At 34.6% G+C, this 21688-nt stretch overlaps 2 protein-coding genes across 7 annotated transcripts; both read left to right on the top strand.

Moving 5' to 3' along the window:
* The first annotated feature begins 6205 nt into the window (after positions 1-6205).
* LOC143590075 (type I inositol polyphosphate 5-phosphatase 2-like) lies at positions 6206-10532 on the top strand. 4 transcript variants are annotated; one of them, XM_077070666.1, is made up of 11 exons: positions 6206-6575; positions 6665-6770; positions 6871-6966; positions 7050-7134; positions 7231-7335; positions 7574-8131; positions 8219-8354; positions 8527-8711; positions 9351-9459; positions 9614-9762; positions 10105-10531. In XM_077070666.1, the coding sequence occupies exons 1-11, from the start codon at positions 6546-6548 to the stop codon at positions 10319-10321; spliced, it is 1776 nt and encodes a 591-aa protein (XP_076926781.1). In that variant the 5' UTR covers positions 6206-6545; the 3' UTR covers positions 10322-10531. The 4 variants fall into 4 exon arrangements, with proteins under 4 accessions (XP_076926781.1, XP_076926780.1, XP_076926782.1 ...); XM_077070665.1 differs by lacking the exon at positions 6206-6575 and having other exon boundaries at positions 6606-6770; positions 10105-10532; XM_077070667.1 differs by lacking the exon at positions 6206-6575 and having other exon boundaries at positions 6667-6770; positions 6871-7129.
* Positions 10533-14137: 3605 nt separating this feature from the next.
* On the top strand, positions 14138-20966 carry LOC143590074 (SUPPRESSOR OF ABI3-5-like). 3 transcript variants are annotated; one of them, XM_077070663.1, is made up of 18 exons: positions 14138-14697; positions 14793-14873; positions 15003-15042; positions 16299-16418; positions 16599-16639; positions 16750-17341; positions 17431-17502; positions 17593-17685; positions 17773-17852; positions 17930-18071; positions 18170-18254; positions 18336-18427; positions 18498-18566; positions 18641-18817; positions 18890-19052; positions 19123-19944; positions 20119-20303; positions 20505-20966. In XM_077070663.1, exons 4-18 carry the CDS (start codon positions 16371-16373, stop codon positions 20682-20684), a joined length of 2841 nt encoding a protein of 946 aa, XP_076926778.1. In that variant the 5' UTR covers positions 14138-14697; positions 14793-14873; positions 15003-15042; positions 16299-16370; the 3' UTR covers positions 20685-20966. The 3 variants fall into 3 exon arrangements, with proteins under 3 accessions (XP_076926778.1, XP_076926777.1, XP_076926779.1); XM_077070662.1 differs by lacking the exon at positions 15003-15042; XM_077070664.1 differs by lacking the exons at positions 14138-14697; positions 14793-14873 and having other exon boundaries at positions 14891-15042.
* The last annotated feature ends 722 nt before the right edge of the window (positions 20967-21688 follow it).

Genomic DNA, 21688 nt, shown 5'->3' with positions numbered 1-21688 from the left:
AAAAAAAAGATAATTAAAGTGACGGGTTGAAATTGTTTACAAAAGTTAAATGAAAAAATAAATAACATTAGAGTCACTTTTCATGTTTAGTTTCATCCAATTTTGTAAATATACTCTAGAGTCTAGACTAAACATCACCTCAAATATGTATTTATCCAGTTCAGAAAATTGAACAATGGCACGTTAAAACTAAACATCACATTAAATGTTCTAAGAAATTATAATATTATTTGGTATAAAGAAAAACCATTTGGTAAACAGAGGGAATAAAATATAAAACAGATGTAAGTGAAGAAAATGGTCAAATCATAAAGACGAAAATGATAGTTCACTATGTTCTTTTTTGTGTTTTAGTAAGGGCATAGAAGTCATTTCATACTAACTTAACATTACATTTTTAACGGTGTTAATAAGTTGGGTTGAAATGATATAAAATAAGGAAAAAAAAGAAAGAAAATAAACCACACAAATGATAGTTATCTTAAATTATAAGGAAGAGAGTGGGAAAAATTTCAACATGAATGATCTAAGACAACACGTAGTCAAAACTAGGCACATTCGGACATTTTGTGGCATGCGGGGCTAGTTAACTTTTGGAGATTTTGCAAAAAGTGAACGTAATGGAAAATGCTCCCAAAATACCTCTCACACAAGACCTCAAAACTCGTGTCACGCCAACGTTATCTACATAAGGCTGAGCTCCAAAATACCATTCAAAACGCCGAGGTGCAGTGTTCCCCGGCATTTTGGCCTCAAAATGCCTCAAAACACCATCGATTAATGGTCTAATGCATCCTAAATTTTCTAAGATTCTTTATATATATAAAGTGATCCAATGGTCTAATGTATTTAGAATATCAATAAAAAATATGGTTGAACATGAACAAGAGAAATCAACGCACGAGTAATTTGTTATTACACCATTACCTCTTTAATGATACTTAATTTTTTTGTCTTATTCATCTATATAATACACTAAAGAATTGTAATTTGTGAGTTGTGTCATATTTAGTTGATACATTTAGTTGATAAAATATGCGAGTTGTAAGTTTGTTAAAAAATAATGAAATATGGTCTTCGCAGTGGGATAGCAACGAAGGCAACAGTGTTGGCGGTGGTAGTGAGGTGGTTACAGCGGGGTGGTGGTAGCGAGGTGGCGGACGTGGGGTATGTTTGGCAATGAGCTTTTAAGAGGTTTTATGAGCTTCAAGCTTTAAGCTTTTAAGAAAAAACTCATATTTAATAAAAAAACTTTGTTTGGTTCAAGTAGCTTCAAGCTTTTAGATTTGTAGAAAAAGCTCCATATTTAAACGCTGATATTGGTAGGAAAAAGCTAGCTACAAACTTTTATATTTGAATTTACAAGTTTGGTACTTGAACTTATATCAAGCTTTGTTAATTTATATAAGAGTTACACATTCAACCCTTATTCATAACTAACTACCCCCACGACTTTTTTAGGAGCCATAACTTTTTCACACGTTAATAATTTTTTAAACAAATTACATCATAAAAACGAGCATTTTATTCTCTTTAATTTGAATATGATATTGTTATACTTCTTTGACTTTAAAAAATTAGCATAATACGTGATTATCGGTTAGGATCGATAACAAGTTGAGTCAGGTGAGCTCGAGTCATGTGTAAGATCAAATTAGAAGTCGAGTCAGATGAACTTGAGTCATGTGTAAGACTAAATTAGGGTCAGAACGAGTCGATACAAAAAGGGTTAAATTAGTTCGATTCGTGTCGGTACGCTTTTAAGTCGAAAGAGGTCAGGTCAGAACATGTTTCAGATTAGAACAGTGCATGTTCAGAAAGAATTTCATATCAAAATAGTTGGTTTAAAAAATTATTTATTTGAAATTACTGTATATTTCAGCTTTGTTTCTTGATATCCGCGACCAATTACACGCTTACTGCTTTTCCATGAATTACACGTCTACTTTCAGGTTACGTATGCACTGTCATCAGGTGAATCATGTACCGACACTGATTATGCGGTTGATGTTAGATTGTACGTCCATTCCGCCGCACCACGCGGGCATCCAGCTAGTTTTATTAAAAGCTTCTGTTACTCTGCCAAACACCTATATATATTTAAAAAGCTACAGCTAGCTATCAGCTACTAGCTTCCAGCTTTCAGCTTCCAGCTAACAACTACAAGCTAGTTTTGCCAAACATACCCGTGGTGGCACACTGGAACGAGAGAACAAGAGACTTAGTAAGATTAAAATTCCTTTACTATCTCGAAAGAATGTCTTCGTTTCTTAATTCCATATATGTTAATTCGAACAAAATTATTGAACCAAACCTCATTTATTTCTCTCATAATGTATATATACACTTGTGCTTGTTGTTTGAACATGAGTTAAAGTTACTTGAAATCATAGAAAACTTAGTGACATAATTTGTCTTATCACTATCCATGAATCGTTAATAAGCACATCACGAGTGAATCATTGTATCTTGAGAATGATCTTTAAACACGTTATTTGATTGAATAACATCACTTAACTTAAAGATATATTTTAGTCAGTATTTAGAACCCTAAAACCAGAAGAACTATTATCACTGTCTATCGATGAAATCATCTTCGATCGCATCATAACTCTTTTTATGGCTATTTAAAAATAATATCTTTTTTATTTGAATTTGAATATATATAAAAAAATGTATAGACATGTTGGGAAGGTTGGTGAGTGGATTTCATTTTCAAAGTTACTGATAAATCAAAATCAATGGCATTTCGTACATCAAGAACCAAAATCTTTACTTATTGTCACTTTCAAGCTAAACGTTCATCAACTAGTTGCATACAGATATTCCAAAACATAAAAAGATAAAACGAATGTACAATTCATAATAAGTAACGTACATATTATATCCATATTATTGTTTTAGAATTAAACTATTTATTTCTAAAAAAACTAGAGACTTGCCATTTGCATTTTGGCTTTGGACTCTAACCCTTGTTTTCTTTTCATTGAGAATATATTGCATCACTTGACAACAAAACGTAAAAAATAAAAACAACTGGGAATTCAATTAAACTTTTTTAAATTACAATTTGGGTTGTATGTTTATAGATCAAATAAAATAGGTTGCATGGTCGGTTTAAATAGGTATATGTCATGTTTCAAAAATATATATAATACCATGTCAGTATCAGACTTAATAATAAAACACTAATTTAAGATTAATTTATCACCAACAGATTAAATGTGGCGGTTATTCATAGGACATTCAAGGGATTAGTTATAAATCTTCATATAGAATGGTGTCACATCTTTTGGGGTGGATTTTAAAATAATGCAATATTTAATTTAATCATAATCGAAAGATCGACATAATTAAACCGAGAAATAATTGAAGAAAACAGTAAACTAACGTTTCGGTTAATTTTAATAAACGTTTTCGTTTATGTTACATACATCTATAAAATCGAATTAACATAACTGATCTAGAAATCGAAGTGAAACAACTTGTCAGTCCTTGATTCTATAGAAAAGTCTAACTCATGATGCGCGTAGAATCATAGCAAATTTCTTGATAAGAAATCTCATTCCTTGATTCCTTTGATTAGTGATTTTGAGCATGAAAACCATCACATAATGAATATTTGTACATTAGGATTACTAAGATGTCTAAAGTTCAGAATCATGATCACTAATGATGGTTAGAAATAGTTGAAACTTATTGGTTTACATATTGAAATGAATAAGTTGGGTGCAAAATTTTTGGTCCTTCGCTCCATGTTCGTCACACGTCAACCATATGTAAAGAAAACCATTATATGGCTATCGATTGATCCACTCAAATAATTGTGTTTGATTTCTCTAATGATCCTTGCGATAGAGAACTTGTCCTTCTTGAACACTCAAACACGTTTATTCAATGCACCTTCAACAATATCAATGAAGTTAAGTCGGATATTTACATTATCGAGAGGTCCCAACCGCTCATTAAGAAATATCCCTCCAAATGTTTGTTGCAAATGGACAAAGCATGAAAAGATGATCCACGATTACAGGCTCCGACGAGCAAAACATGTAGATATCCGACTGAATGGTTACCCCTATGGTCATCAGATTTTGAGCCACTGGTAACATGTTTTGAAAATATAGCATCCACACAAAGCGCCCAACTTTAACATACATTAATAGATAATGTTTTTTTCGACTACTCCATGCAAAGGAAATCGGCTAATCCCCTCTCCTCAAAACCCCTTGAAAAACGAGACAGTTCTTCAACGATTTTTTTTTTCATAATAATAAACTTCTTTTATATAACACAAACCGAGCTACATCTGAATAATGGATAAGCGAGCAACAAGCTGCGCCACTATCCCCTTTTGAATCGCAAAGTCTATTCTGCTAAATATAAATCCTTGGTTTCTCGGGCTCTGCGAGTCACTGTGGACCACAACGATTCCAAAGGGGCTCTGCGAGTCACCCAATCGCAAAGCCTATTCAACGATTCCAAATCAAAAACCTTGAAAAATAGCATTTTAAGAAAATGCTCTGGGCCAGATTTCGTTCCAAAATAATAATGTATCACCTATGTCCATCAATCTTTCAAAGAAACTTTATAAACTAATACCTCTTGTAAAAAAAATTCCTTCTCAAATATGGAGATGTTGTGCAATGTTCCCGGTACCAATTTCTTGGTCACCTCTCGTAATAGTGATCGTTTGCATTATGAACCGCTTTGATGCATTTGGACCACAACAAATTTCCTTCTTTTGTTTTCATACGCCCGCCGCCATTTTTCTAGAAGCGCCAAACTCAACCCCAACTTAACCAAAGTGCAACCCCAAAAAAAGATACATCATGTAAAGGTGTAAAGGTAAATCTAAAATAGTAAAGTAACTTTTTTTCATAAGTTAGAAAACTAACAAATGACCCACCAGACCATAAGGAGTTATAGTAGATAAAGATCCTCATCATCATATTTGCTGTAACTTCAAGTTTACTACTGAAATATTTGAGTCAACCAAAAAAACAACCCTCTAGTTGCTATCACACTCCTCTGGAGAAAACTATCATCTTGGTCCCTATTCAACTTCATTGAAAAAAGTAACAACCCTTTGTTCCCACTCACCTTCATATGTTCTTATCATAACCACTTTTTTTATTTTTATTTTTTTAGTTGCGTTATCTATATTTCATTCTAAATACATTTCAAGAAAAGGGTTTACAAAGTTTGTAACTTTAGAAAAAAAAAACTTTTTTTAAAAAATTCTAAAATCCCTTTTAGGCTTTACTAGACAATATTTGACCTCCACATATAGTGCTAGCTCTTCAATAACTTATGATGAATCAAGTCACATATGGGTCCTTTTACTTTTTATAATTCAAGGGGTCATTTTATGTGTTTTTGGTTAACCAGACCAGCCTGCCAAACACTATACAGCTGTGCAATTTGGTATCTTTATAAACCACACTCAATTGACTCAACACTGAAATGATGATATATTAATATGTTATATGAATTTAGGCATTTTTCTTTTTTGCCTAACTATGCCTCTGATTGCATGAGGGGTCCATTTATTTGTTATTAATATCTACTTTTGTCTGTATCAAATGCATTCTAATTAAGTCTAACTGATTAGATATTTTTTTAACTTTTTATCAAGATTTTGTGTTAAAGAAAGCCTAAATGTAGCAAGTGACCAATTGGGGACCATAATCAAGATATAGTCGGTGTTATGTTAATGTTAATCTTGCAGACCAACATGTTATATGTAGCCACTTCAATATAGTAATAATTAATTATCACAAGTTGATTATATACAATTTGCATGCTTTATATGCAGGTCAAAGTACAATTATAAAACTATTAAAGAAGTCAATGATTAATATGCCTAAGACACACACAGACACACACACTCTTGTTGAAAGTTAGGATGTGTGTTTGTTATATATCAATCATGCAAGATTACATTTACATACTGTATATTAGTTGTAGTGAAACTGATGTCTGGTTTTTTTTATTTTTATCTATGTGTTCAACAAGATTACATTTTTATTTATTTATTTTAAATAAAGATTAGGTGTGACCATGTAGAGAGATCAGATTTGACTTTTCATGCTAGTTGAGGTTGTGGATGTTAGCAAGATTTGACCATTATGTCCTTACTATTTAGCTTCAACACATGTAATTATTGATCTTTAGAAGCATCTAAGTGTCTTGTTGTGACAAATAAGCATCATTTTTATAAGAAAACTCAAAAACAATTGAAAAAAGTTAAAAAAAACACTGCTGTTTTTGCAAGAATGAACCATCTTGGAAGTTATTGATCAGGGATATTATGGTCTTTATTAAATATCTATGATATCATGTAATAGGTGGCCAACTTGTGCATGCCTAGAGTGCTTCTTGTCGTCGTTGGATAAAAAATAAACGGCGAAAGATGCATTAGAACAAGTGGTGGTCCCTCCTGATGTGTTTAAAGATTGATTCCCTATATATATACACTAAGATGCCTTCTGAATGCCTGCAAAATCTACAAAAAGGAATTGGCTTTGTTTGTTTTTTAGAATATGAAAAGCCGAAGAGGAAGGCGATCTGAGGTACGTTTTGAGTAATATTTGTTATACTTTCATGACAAGAAATGGAAAAAAGTTGTGATTTTTATGTTGGTGTGTTTGTTTGTTTGCAGGCGTTTTGGCCATCAATGGTGATGAAGAAATGGTTAAACATTCAGCCGAAAAATAATGACTTTAGTGAAGATGAAGTTGATACCGAGACCGAAAGCGAAGATGATGGTATGCAAATTGTAATAGAACACTTCAAGATTCAAAAAGGTTGCATTTTTCAACACCTTTTGTGTTTTCTAATCATTCTTGTTTTCCAACTTGATCACAGTTTGTTCTGTAAAAGAAGAAAGAACGCGTTTCGATACGAGTTATGCTCGTAGAACACCGAAAAACATGTCTTCATGCACAGATCATAACACAGATGGTGATATTTCTTTTAACTATCTTTTATTATTGTTTGTTTTTAAAAAAATTTCGTCTAATTATGTGATTACTTTGTGAATTTAGGGATACCGGCAAAAGGGTTGATAAAACATAAGAGGGGGCAATCGGAGACAATGCGTGTTCACTATATTAAAACAAAAGATGTGAGGTTTGGCTCTAGAATATCATAAAAAGTTGTTTTCTGGCTTTCTTGTAATCGAAAACGTCTTAAAAATCGATTCTTTTTATACATTTATATAATCAGGATGACAATTGGCACATGGAATGTAGCTGGAAGGATCCCTGATGAAGATCTTGAGATAGATGAGTGGCTTTGTATGGATCAACCAGCTGATATTTACATTCTTGGGTAAGTTAGACTTTTGAGGTCAAACATGTTAGATTTCAACTTTATAATTAGTATTGTTTCTTTGAGCTATATGCATTGAATATATAACTTTTTAAATGTTTATACCTTGTTCCTAAAAGGGTAACAGTCTTTTTTTATATTTGTATAAATCCCATATGCATAACAATGAATCTTGCAAAAAATGGTTTTATTTTATTATTTAAAGCAACCTCTTTTAATTCAAGATTCACTTTTACAGTTTTCAGGAAGTTGTTCCTTTAAGTGCTGTCAATGTTTTGGGGGCTGAAACTCGAAGGCCGATATTAAAATGGGAATCGATTATTCGAAAAGCTTTGAACAAAACATCCGAGCGAGTGGCTATACATAAAAGCTACAGTGCTCCAACTTCTCCAATCTTGAACAGCAATGGTAGTTTGGGTCCTACCAAGATAAGTGTTCCAGAAACAAAAGTGATTAATATGTTAAACTGGCCCGAAAAAGCCTTGGATGTAACACCAAAAGTGCTTTCTTCTGGTGCAAAGTTAAGAAGGGTGTTAAGTTTAAGTAACTCTGCAAGAGTAAGTTCTGATTGGTTGGCCCCACAAGACGTTGGCGGCGGGTTAAAACGGGTGCATCATAGCTCGGGTGACTTGGGTTTGCTCTGGGCCGAGCACCAAGAACGGACCGACACGGTTGACTCGCTTGATGACGTGGCGGAACAAGTGTTGGAAGAAGAGGATGATTTTTTTGAAGATCCAATAGAAATGGAGGACGAGAAATCGGCTTTCTTGGATGGTCAAGAAAAGTCAACTCATAGGTAAAGTTTGAAACTTTTTATCTTTTTTGGTTTGGGTTATGCTGCAAGATTCAAAAAGGTTAACTTTTTTGAGGAAATATGTATCAGGTATGTAAGAATTGTTAGTAAGCAGATGGTGGGCATATACATTTCAGTTTGGGTTCGGAAACGGCTGAGAAGACATATTAACAACTTGAAAGTTTCCCCGGTTGGAGTCGGGCTTATGGGATACATGGGTAATAAGGTAACTAGGCTCTGTTTTGGACTCTCGGTCGTATAGTCAAACAAGTCAACTCGCTGCTAGAGGTGGCAAGTTTGACTTTTTGGTTACGAACGGGTCGATTCTTACTATGTTTGACCATGAGGATTGTTAAAAAGTTATAAATTATAATTGATTACTTTTTTTTATGTTTTAGGGATCGGTGTCTGTTAGCATGTCTCTTTATCAAACAAGGTTATGCTTCGTTTGTTCTCATTTGACTTCTGGACATAAGGTTGGAGATGAAGAGAAACGGAATTCAAACGTGTCAGAGATCTTGAAACGTACTCGTTTCTCGTCTGTTTTAGATCCTGATCAACCTCAAACAATCCCGTGTCATGAGTAAGTACTTTTTAAGGGCGCCTCTAAAGCAACACCTATGACATACAATACAGACACCGCTTACACATCATATGGGCCGTGTGACTTGGGAAAAAAATGGTCATATGGGTCGTATGACTGGTACTTCATACGGATCATAACGTTTTATACGGGTCGTATGAGGTGGTGCCATCAAATTATATGGTCTGACCACTGACGAAGTCATATGGCCCGTATGACCATTTTCTCTCTATATCATACGGCCCGTATGATGATGTCACCTAGTGTATGTATATTGTATTGGGTGTGAATTTCTGACACGACACAAACCTAACACGAACCTGACCCGTTAAGCAAATTTGGTTGTGGGTTCGCAGGTTGACCCATTTAACCCATTTGTTTTTTGTTATGTTATTTTAAAATGAATTTACGTAAAATAAAAACTTTCGGGTCAAACGGGTCATGCTTGGGTCAACCTGCGAATAAGTGTGTCATGTTCCGGTTCACGTGCTTTTGTGTTCGGGTTGTTTTTCGGTCGGACCTGCTAAACCGACCTATTTAGCACACCCCTAACTATGATTTCTAAACCTTATCATAGATTTTTCTACCGTTTACCATCATTTCTTTTAATTCGTAACGTTTTAAGGTTTCTTCAAACAGTCAGATATTCTGGTTTGGTGACTTAAACTATCGTAACAACAAGCAGGATGAAGAAGTCAGAAAGCTTGTTTCCATGAAGCAGTGGGACCAACTGCTCTATAGTGATCAGGTACTGATTTTGACCCGTTTGACCCATTTTGACCTGTTTGACACGTTTCCTACCATTTAGTAAACGCGTCAAAATTTCCACTTGTTATGTTAAGACTTAAGACCAAATACATGTGAATATAATGTTGCTAAATAGGGTGTTTTACGTGTTGTAGCTTTGTAAAGAATTGAAAAGGGGCCGTGTTTTTGAGGGATGGAAAGAGGGCGTTATCAACTTTCCGCCAACGTACAAGTATGAATTCAATTCGGATCGATATGCAGGTGAAAACCCGAAAGAAGGAGAAAAGAGGAGAGCACCGGCATGGTAAGTAATTCAACTGTTTAAGTATCATAAGTGTATAACAATAAAGGTTTGACGTTTGACTCTTTGAAGTCAAAGGAAGCACTTTTCAAATTCAAATGTTAATCTGGATATTGCATGTTCAGAATCTTTTAATTATTTTATTAAAGTATATAACATATATGACAAGGTGAAGGTTTTTGGGATTAAGATTTGTAACTACATATCATACATTATTTTGTCTAAAAGTAAAATGTTTGACCTCAAAAGTCAAGATTCATAGATTACTGCTTGAAAGTCAGTCTTATTGGCTTTAAATGTCAAAGTGCTATCTACATGAACATGTATTATATGAACATTATGCAGGTGTGACCGTATACTATGGATGGGAAAAGGCATAAAACAACTTTGTTACAACCGCGCTGAAATAAGGATGTCTGATCATAGGCCGGTTAGTTCAGTGTTTGCACTTGAGGTTGAAGTGTTTGACCCGAGAAAGCTGCGAAGAGCTCTAAATTTGACCAGTGCTGCAGTGCACCCGGTGATCATTTTGGATGAGGCTGAGTTGGAACTATTGCCCTAACTTAAGCTTGATTAATACATTCTTGATCTTGATTTTTTATAGGATTAGAATGATAATTTTTGGTTTTTGTCAGCTTTCTTGTTATAGAAGAAAGGTGGGTTTTCTTTCTTTATTTTTCTTTTTTTTTTTGAAAGATTTTACAAGACAATAAAAGAAAAGAAATGGACAGCTTTAGGCAAAATGTGGAATACAATGTATACAGAATTTGAATGAATGATATGGTTAATCTGTTTATATGGACAATGAGTCATGAATGTGATAACCAAAATTGTGTGCATACACTTGTAAACTTTTAACTCATACTTCTAATAACTTGCAAACATGTAATCCCATGGCTGTCAACATGTAAACACATAATTTTGTAAACTTGTAAAGCGGAAAAGCGTTACTTGCATAACATATTTCATAAAATATTTCTTGAATATCATATATATAGCCCATATTCGAACTTTTAATATATATTCATCATGAGAGCAATAGTATTAGACAGTCATGCCATGTAGCATAAAAGCAGAAACAGTGAAAGATAAAATAGGATTTCCCAAAGACGTGTATAATGTAGAATATCGAAAGAAAAGGTTTATATATTTAGTGTAACGTCGAGTTTCAAGTTTACTTAATGTCTTCCTAAGTATCATGGTAACCTAAAGATACATGTATTCGAGATTAGCATCGTAAAATGTTTTCATGATGCTTCGCGTGTTTTTTGCTTTACAAGATCATTGTCAACTTTAGTTAAATACATTATTACTCCTTGTGTATTTAAAGTGAAAGGTATCAATATAATCAAACTTCATAAGTTCACATTATTGTTGTCCTCATTAACATCATCATCATCATCATCATCATCATCGTACTCAGTATATCCCACCAATAGCAAAGCTATGGTAGGGTCTGAGGAGGGTAAGATGTAGACAGCCTTACCTCTACCCCATAGGGATAGAGAGGCTGCTTCCGGTGAGACCCCCGGCTCGATAGTAGTTTTGCATCAAGCCTTGGACATAAGGCACATAGAACTCAATCATCGGCTGATCGGTGCATGTACCCTTGTCTTTCGGCTATCAACGCCATCACATGATGTCTGATTAACCTTCCGCTATTTTTAACGTTATTTTCACGAGTTTAGTAAAATAACGTCAAAATTAGTGCAATTTCACTTTTGCCCACCCGAGGGTTCACACATATATACATTATATGCGCGCACCGCAAGCAGGGCAATTTCATTAATATGAACACGGATAAAAAGTTTCTTGTAGGCCAATTTCATTTTGTGTTGTGTTGAACCTAGTTTTGAAATATACCCAAATTACAATTTATCATTCATTGCTACAACATGAAAGGTCTCACTCCTATAACTATTTTAAAGTTATACTAACTATACGTTATTTACATTCTTGCATGTCAACTGTAACTATTTAAAGTCATGAAACTTGATATAAAAATAAAATTTATGAAATGAGTACAAAACCTTAATATACAATTCCAGTATTAAATTTGTATCGAAATAATCATTTGAAACAAGAACATGTAGATATATGTTTAGCTAAGGATACTAATTATTGTTGATAATTGTGGTTTGGCTCATGCTACTTGGCAAATTATTTCCCAATGGTGTAAGATTCCCTCATTTTTGCTTTTGATTTTAGGGATCTTTTGGTGATCCACAAGTTCGTGTCGGTTACAAAACGGGAGTTCGTGTCGGTTACAAAACGGGAGGTTAAGGTCACTCATTCAATAATTCTCGTTTCTCACTAGTATTCGGTGTTTATGGAAGGCTATGATCGAGTTCACATTTTTATTTTACATTCTTTCATTAAGATTGTGGTAAAAGTTACACTCCTAAGTTTTCTCTGGGTCCAAAATTGTAAAAAAAATGACGTCTCTTACCTAGAAAGTTTGGAGAAATTTAACTGACTTTTGAGTACTTAGTTTATGTTCTTTGGCATGCTATTTGTTTGTTTGTATTTTTATGGTTGTAGTGGTTTGGGCCTATGGGTTTTCTAGCCTTTGTATTTAATAAATATATTTTGTAGTCGTTCATACTAAAATCATAGGGTTAGAATTTTTATATAGTTTTACATTCGACTCTGCGAATAATAAATGTCATATAATTTACGATTGACAATAAGAAATCAGAAAGAAAATACAAGAAATGAGTTATCTTTATTTAAAAACTAAGAGGAATGATAAGACGGGATAAAATGAGATAAAAGGGATGCGCTCACCACAACCATATTCTAAATAGTAATTTTTGAACGTTCTAATTGCCATAAATATCTAGGTATTTAACAACCATGCATTTAGTAATAGCTTTTACATATAAAAGATATCCAATCTCAAACCAATTGGAGTTTTAGTGTTTGTTAGCCGTCACAACGATGCTTCCACTTCTCTAATCTTGTTTCCGTTTATTGATCTGGTTTTTGTATCTTCTTGATTTTTATGTCTTGGTCTTTATTTTTCGAATAATAAATTAAAAGAATTGTATTCTATTGCATACAAATTTTGAAAAAAATACATAAGCTTCCAAACCAAGAATAAAATTAAAACTATAAAATTAAATACAATCACAATAAACACGTCCATCGTATTAAATATAGTAAAAAAAACACATGATATGAGACTTTGGGCTCAATTTGATCTTTCATAAACGCAATCATTATCAAGATTCAACCTTTATGGTTTAAAACGTCAAAAAGATCGCAAAGATTGAATTGTTTATATTAAAGACTAGTTTTCAATGTATTAAGATCAAACCTTTTATTATGTCTATCAATTAAACCGAATTGGGGTTCTAGAACTTGCAAAACCTAGCTTCATTTTTAATGATTTCATAAGAGATGCACGAACATTTTTTTTTTGTTTCCAACAAAAACGCCCATTAGGAGTTTAGTTGCAAGTAAATAAACCTGAATACCAACCTTATGGTTTTATAAGAAAAAATATTTGAAGTAATTAGGGTTCAAGGAATGAAGATAATTCTGAAGTTAGTATATGATCTATGAATGTTGAATGAGTTTGAACTTCAATTTCTTATATAAATGATGAACAATCACAATGTGTTTATGTGATTGTTGATGGTTATAACTATGACATTTAGACATATAGAGAGGCGAACCCACCTTACATGTGTCAAGTAGATATAAAACCAATAATTTTTAACAATTTGACAGAGACGATTTATAAAGTTATGAGCGGACATAAAAAAGTAATTGAATGAACCCGTAGTATCAAGTCTAAGATTATTGTAGTGGTAAATAGCTAAATCCCTCATCCCCTTGACGAAAGGTCATCAGTTCTACACTCACCAGCTTTAACTTTTTACGTATTTTTCTTTTATTCTAATAACCACATGTCTTGTGTGCACGTTAGAATGTTTATTTAAGAAACATATCAAGGTTTGGTTGTTGGGATTTTTTTAAAAAGAATTTGATTCGTGATTTATGTGATTAAATTCTTTACTTAAATACGAATACTTTTACGTGACTTTTGACCTAACCATGGTTGTAAAAATCGCGCCTAGGCGCAGACTACTCAACGAGTAATCCCCGTCTAGGCCGAGTTCTCATCGAGCCATCCCCGAGGCCGAGTACTCTCTGACTAAGGCCGAGTACTCCCGTCTAAGACCGAGTACTCCCAACTCCCCAGTCTGCTGCCTAGGGTTCACTTAGTGACTTTTGCAACCTTGTACCTAACCTGACCTCTCAAATTTTCTAACGTTTAGTTGTGAGAAATCTAACAATCGAAAAAAGGCGAACCATAAGAAAAAAATCATGGTTTCATCATTGGTTATATACTACACCAATAGTAACGTAGCTACTACCAATAGTTCAGTGACTATTAATGCGCCAATTATTGTTGACACTCATTTACCTCTAACAATCATTTAGCCACCAATGGACTAAATTACCAGTAATGATAACCATCGATGATCAGTTACAATTAATTATCACTTTATTGTAGTTTTCTAGCCATATAAATCCGAAACACCAGTAACTTTCAAAGAAGGCAACACACAAAAACGTTTCATCCTGGACGACACTCAGTAACACAGGCAACAATACCATGCTGAATCCCCGTGCTGGTTGATAGAATCATAAATAAACATGTACTTCACTCACACTTTCTAACCCGTATCAATCTTCGTTCTTATTTCGTTACATAAACAAACCGGCCAATTTTATTCAAAATTAAAACTTACAAGGTCCGTATATGTAAATGTAACTATCCATAATCTTCAAAACGTAACCAAACAAAAACAGGTCTTTGCCCTAATAATATTATTATTAATTATTATCTGGTAACTTCTGCATCTTCATATGAACCAGCATTCATCCTCCATATACATACAGATCCATCGATAACCGCCTTATTAGGTTATTAATTCTCACAAATTACATATTTATCATCTTCTATTTTGCTCTTTAATCTCTGATTAATGTTAATTTCTGTTCGATTTTGTTTTACGCAGTCGTCGTAATCGTCAATTCAATACACGAAGCTAATTCACCTGAATCGATCGATCGGATTAAGCGATTCCGGTCTAATTATTGTGAGTTTACGTGCTTTTTGTTGATTTATAATAGAGTTATTGAGAATTTAGGGTTTACAGATGTTTATTAATATGCTAAAGTTAGGGTAATTATTTATTATTTGTGTAATGTTTGATTATGTATGTAAGTGGAACAGGAATTTAGCAGGTGTGTGCAAGGTAGCCATTGGTATGGACTATTGATAGCTACTCAATAGTTTATTTGATTATGTTTTATATAAACTAATGAATTGATATATATATATATATATATATATATATAATTTGTTGATTAAATTGCATTGTGAAATGTTAGGGATTATTGTGATGTTGTGGTAATTGTTGCTCATGTGGAGCTTTTAGGTTAAGTTATTTATGATAAGTTTTGTATGAGTTAAAATGACTAGTATAATAAACTTTATATCAGTATAATTGATTTGATAATTTAATGTTAATAGCTAGTTAGCTACTTGATAGTTATTTTGATTGTGTTTTTTATAAAAGTAAAGAATTGACACAAATCTGTTTTTAGTTATCCTTTGATTAAATTGCATTGTGAAATGTTAGGGATTATTGTGATGTTGTGGTAATTGTTGCTCATGTGGAGCTTCTAGGTTAAGAAAGTTATGATAAGTTTTGACCTTTTGCATTAGTTAAAAAGATTAGTGTTATAAGCTTTATATCTGTATAAATTCATTAGATAATTTTATGTCGGTTTTGCTTTGATTATGGTATGCCTCCAGCTGGTTAAGTGCAAATACTTATTTTTAATTCATAGGACTTGCTTTTAACAAACTAGGAGTGAGATGGTGTTAAGAATTAAGATGTGTAGGACAATAAAGGAGGGTCAGGTGAAGCTCAAAGTTGGTGAATGTATGGATTTTAGATTTTTTGCTACTTGATTTTGGACTACTTTGATCTGTAGGTTTGTGAATTGGCGGTTATTGTCTTTGTTTAGGTATCAGTATTTAAGTAGAATCTTGTGTTATGGGAGTATGTTGATCACTGGCAGCAAACTTTTTACGGTTTCACTTTGCTATTGCACATTCAAGATGTTTCTAGGCTACCACTAAAATCAAAATTTTCCATTTATTCAGTTTTTATGGAGGTCATATGTGTTTTATGAGTAGCTATTGGTGATCAATTTTTAAAAGTGGACTGTTATTTGTGAATACTGTAAATGAATTTAGGATTTTGTTAATAGTTTCGTTCTGTGGGGATTTTTTGACCGAAGGTTATGCGTAGTTGAAAGTTATATCTGAAAATCTTGCTGAGTTGCTTGGTCTTCTTCAAGAGCCATAGTTTATGTATTATAAGGAGATGAAAGATGGATATTTCTAGGAAGAAATTAGATCTTTGACGAGTCGAGTAAAATGGGAGGCCAAATGTTGACTATTGCATCTCAGCTTACTGTAGCATAACTATCTGTTTGTGCATCCATTACAGGAAAAAAAAGGTTTATACAGTAAGCAATCATCAAGAGCTTTGCAGGGGTAAACATTCACGGGTCATTCCAAAATGGATCTGGGTCGCTATGGTCCTCAGCATGGATGGGAAAATAACAGCGTAATTGTGGTTTCCTTTTTAAATGACATATATGGGATCATATACGAATGAATACAAAGATATTAGGGCTTTTTGTGACTGTGAGATAAAGCCATGGGACACTGAGGATATGGAATCGATTTGCCTTCTACTTCCATCCTTATAATCTTGCTGACACACCTTCATTTCTTGAATCCACAGGCCCTCGATCGCTATCCTGCAGCTCATGATCCAAATTTTCGGTTAGTTATCCAAATTGAACTATCCTTGATTATAGCATGCATATTTCTCATGATCTATTATATCACTGTTTTTTCTCGTGTTTGCATCTGGTATATTATTCAATTTGCAGGGCGGGTGATCCATACGATGATAGGAGGTATATAGATGAACGTTTACCAAGAGATGATATATATTCAAGAAACGCCTTTCAACCGCCAGCTGGCGGAGGCTGGCCTCAAACAAGAAGACGGGATTATGAGGACGAGTATCAGTATCGCGAGGCTGATTACTATGATGAAGGTGGATACGAGAGGTCTCATAGATATAGTGGAAGGGATCGTGATGATTATGCATATGATGATTATGATTATAGACCACGTGTTTCACAAAGCAGGGAAGATAGTCATGAGAGAGATTATGATAATGGAAGACACAGTTATGATTCTGATTATGACAGAGGTGGTAGGCGAGACGGCAGTTGGCGAAGGCGTGACTCACACGATAGAAAACGGGACCTGAGTCCATACAGAAGGCACGAGCGGTCCCGATCTCGGTCACGTGGACATGATGACCGTGTTAGGTCTAGGTCTAGATCTAGAACTCCAAGAAGTCGTAGTCGTGGGAGAAGTTATAGAGAGGACAGTTATGATGATGATTGGTATGAGAGGTCAGATAGAAGAAGAGATCGCGAAAAAACCCGTCATCATGAATATTATTCAGCGGTGCGTGTTAAATTTTACTTTTAATAATATATAAAAGATGTTAGGTTTTAGACTTTGAGTTCGATGACTATTGATTTTTGTTTTTGCAGGCTCCATCTGCTACTGTCGTTGTGAAGGGCATGTCCCAAAAGACAACCGAAGAAGATCTGCATCAAATTCTTGTACTTTTTTCACTCATCTCTTATTCTCTTTACAATATGTTATAATTTTTTTTTATTATTTAGTTTCTTATTTCTTATATCATTAACTAGGCTCAGTGGGGACCACTTCGTCATGTGCGTGTTATTAAGGAGCGAAGTTCTGGTATTTCTCGTGGATTTGCATTTGTAGATTTTCCTACCATGGTATTGCTTTTTTGTTTATGATTTTTGGTGTGTAAGTGTTGTGTATGGAATTGTTAAACTTTCTTTTGTTATATATATTTAAATCAGGGAGCTGCACGCACGATGATGGATAAAGTTGGAGAAGAGGGCCTTGCTGTTGATGGTAGGACACTATTTTTTGAGTACAGGTGCAGTTTTATTTCATATTTGTGTTTTTTACAATGGAACCTTTAATCTAATAGTATGTTTGTTTTTAATACTACAGTAAGCCAGGTGGACCTCCCTTTGGGTCGGATGGTTCTTCGAGGGCGGGTTATATGAGCCACAAAAGTACAACACTTATTTCTGATTGGATGTGCACGATATGTGGATGTGTTAATTTTGCAAGGAGAACATCTTGTTTTCAGGTGGTCTTTTACTCTCTTGTATCTCAACTCTTTAAGTATGCTTTATAGTAAAGATGGTTAGCATTTACTCAGTTTATTTTTTGGCTGTTTTGAATCAGTGTAATGAACCTAGGACAGATGATGCTCCTCCTGCTGACATGGCATCATCAAATCATGCTTCATTTGGTAAGAAAGGAGAGACAGGTTAGTTTCTCCACTATTCAAATTACCATCATTAAGGTACATATGGAACAGCTTTTTAAATTATCTTAATTATTCTTTTAGGACCCACCCATGTTTTGGTTGTAAGAGGATTGGATGAAAATGCTGACGAGGGAACGATCCGCTATGAGTTTTCTAAACACGCTCCAGTTAAGGTATATAAGGTTGTCAATTTAGTTTATAATTTATTAAAAGTTTATTTGTTTACTAATAATGTATTTGCAGGATCTTCGCCTTGTCAAAGACAAATTTACTCATGTTTCAAGGGGATTTGCATTTGTACATTTTCATTCTGTAAGTTTATATCTCAATAGCTACCCCCCTCCCCCATTTATTCAAGAAAACTGTGCATAAAAACATTTTTTTAGGTTGATGATGCCACCAAAGCTCTTGAGGCAACAAATGGGACCACACTTGAAAAAAATGGTCAAGTTTTACGAGTAGCATATGCGAAAAGCATTCTAGGGCCAGGAGCTGGTGCATCTTCATCTCACTCTAGCAGCCTTGCTGCTGCAGCAATTGAGGCTGCAGCGTTTTCTCAGCAGGTAATATTATAAAATATTAATAACATGACCATTTGTTTTTACTTTATTTATTATTGTTTATTTTTTATGTAGTATGATGCTGCTGGATGGGCCCCGAAGGAGTATAATCCAGATTACAAACAATCTAATGGAGATCCAAAGGATGCTTCCGCTCCACAATCTGGCTTCGTTTGGGATGAAGCATCTGGTTATTACTATGATGCTGCTTCTGGATTTTATTATGATGGAAATACAGGTCCTCTTTATTTGCTTTTTATTATTACAATATTGACACATTGTTTAACATGCGTATTTTGTTATGACAGGTCTGTACTATGATGGCAATAATGGAATTTGGTATTCTTACGATAACCAAACTCAACAATACGTCCCGTGTGATCAGAACGATAAAGCAACCGGAAAAGAAACCGAACCCGCCAAGTCATCTGACGGTTCCAATGCCAGAAAAGTAGTTATATCCGCTCCAGCAGCCACAATAACATCAAGTGATAAGACCACCTCGTTACCAGATGCTGTCCAGGCAGCGGCTGCCGCTGCCATAGCCGCAGAGAAAAAAGAAAAAGAAAAAATGAAGGAAATAAAACTCGCTTCAAAAAGCAGTATCTTAGCTAACAAGAAAAAAATGAATAATGTTTTGTCCATGTGGAAACAAAGAAGTCATGAAAGTCAAGCGCCACGCGTGGCGCTTGATGGCAATCCGCCACCTGGCATCACGGAAGAAAATCCTAATCTCGTTCCACCATCAACCAAGGGCAAAATAGCAATTGACAACCCGGTCCCACCAGATGCCCAGGAGATCCCCAGGCCTGCACCAGGCATATCTGGAGGGACATTAAGAGGTGTAATAAGAGGGTCCACATATGTGACATCATCATCATCACCATCAACAGTTACAGAAGCACAAAATTCTACTGTCCCGTTTAGAACCGATGCGTCGGCTCTCGGTTCTTACACATCACCAGCATCAACAGCGAGTGGCAGAAGACGGTTTTCTGAGTTGCCTGCACAGTCAGCAGTTAAAGAACAGACACATACTACTACTTATAGGGATCGGGCCGCTGAACGGAGGAGTTTGTATGGCTCATCTTCTGTCGATGATACATCCGATCTCGGATCCGGTGATCCAAGTAAGCGCCTTTAAATTATTTTCGTTTTTTTTTTCTTTTTTTGGGTAGAAAGTAGGATCTAAAACAATCAAGAGTCTTCATGGTCCATTCACTATTGACTATTTCAACAATGTTATTTTTTTATGTATTGACTGTGGAAATATTTTGTTTTTTAAAATGTTTGAAATGGTTAAGATCGAGAGTCAGCTTTGAAAAGAGGCGGAATGGATTCCATGCCTTTTCCACCTGGCGTTGGCGGACGTGGCGGTGATGGTAATAATAATATTCAGAGCTATGATGTAATTACAGCTGAGAAGGCGATTGACGAGACTAATGTTGGTAACCGAATGCTTCGCAACATGGGTTGGCAAGAAGGCTTGGTAATTTTTTTTACTTAAAATTTTAACATTCTTTAATTTTATAATTTAGCATGGGTTGGATTGGGCGGGCCCACAAACATTTTGCAAATGTGGTTGAATCCTTGAAAAGGTGGAACAGGTGGCAGAATATATATAGTATTGACAGTTTCTAACATAGAACGGGGGATTGTTTTTGTTTTGTTTTTGTGATTTGATGAGCAGGGGTTGGGGAAAGATGGGAGTGGGATGGTGGAGGCGGTGCTGGCGCAGGCTACTGAGAAGAGAGCGGGACTTGGGAGTCAACCCAAGAAGTTGGACCCAAGCCTTGAGGTGCAAGCGGGTGATAGCTACCGGACCTTGATTCAGAAGAAAGCTCTTGCTAGATTCAGAGAGATGTCTTAAAGTGATAATGATAATAATAATAATAATATTAATAGGTTGGGTTTAGATTTGGTAAATGAGTAGTGTTGGAACTTGGAAGCTTGTCATGTTACACAGCTGATGAATGCTTGGTTTTTTTATCATTTTTGTCGAGTCTTTTTGCTTGTTTGTGATTTTACGGATTTTGTTGGTGATTGAATTTGTGGATGTTTGGACCAAATGGGCTTTATTTATGAATGCCTAATGCAAATTTCATTCATAATGGCGTGAATGTGAATATGAAAGGAAGTTTTTTTTTAATATATAATCAACCGTTTTGATAGACTGGTAAATGAACTGGCTGCTTTGATCACAAAACTAGATGTCACCCTAGATTGGGTGTAGTGGGCGTCAAATTCCACTTTACATCAACTTCAAGTCTTGTATAATGCTAAACAGCATTACACAAATGGAATGAGGGCGTCGAATCACGTAGTGCCCCTTTGGGCGCTAGCCTGTTAGGCTGTTAACGACGCCAACAGGGGGAAGAGGTGGGCGCTAGCCTGTTAGGCTGTTAACGACGCCAACAGGGAAAGAGGTGGGACCACATCTAATTTCAACCAATCAAAATACCTCACTCACATTTTTATACATAAAAAGATTAAATAAAAAGATTAAATAGTAATTAAAAACTTGGTTAAACCATTACACATGCTTTATGCTTTTGTTAGTAAATGACTTAATGCCCTTTTGCCTACGTGCCATGTGTGATAGGTTTTTTGTTAACTTACACATGATCTAATCAATTAACTAGCTTAAAAATATAGAAAAACAAACCTTAACATACAAAACATACCATTTAATAACTATTAACTAATTAACATATAATACCTTTTACTCTTTAGAGGTAGTTTCAAACCAGAAGAACCAAAACATGCAAGAAGGAAAGAAAGAATATATAACCATTTTATTTTTACTGTATTTTTAAATTTGTTAAAATGGTATAATATAAAAAATGATTTGGAATTCTTTTTTATGATCTCTTC

The sequence above is a fragment of the Bidens hawaiensis genome, unplaced genomic scaffold (assembly GCF_021521415.1).
Source record: "Bidens hawaiensis isolate Kalapana, Puna unplaced genomic scaffold, B.hawaiensis_p1.1 tig00038154_1, whole genome shotgun sequence".
NCBI classification, from domain to species: Eukaryota; Viridiplantae; Streptophyta; class Magnoliopsida; order Asterales; family Asteraceae; genus Bidens; species Bidens hawaiensis.
The sequence above is the reverse complement of the archived record's forward strand: the minus strand, read 5'-3'. Positions and strand labels throughout refer to the sequence as shown.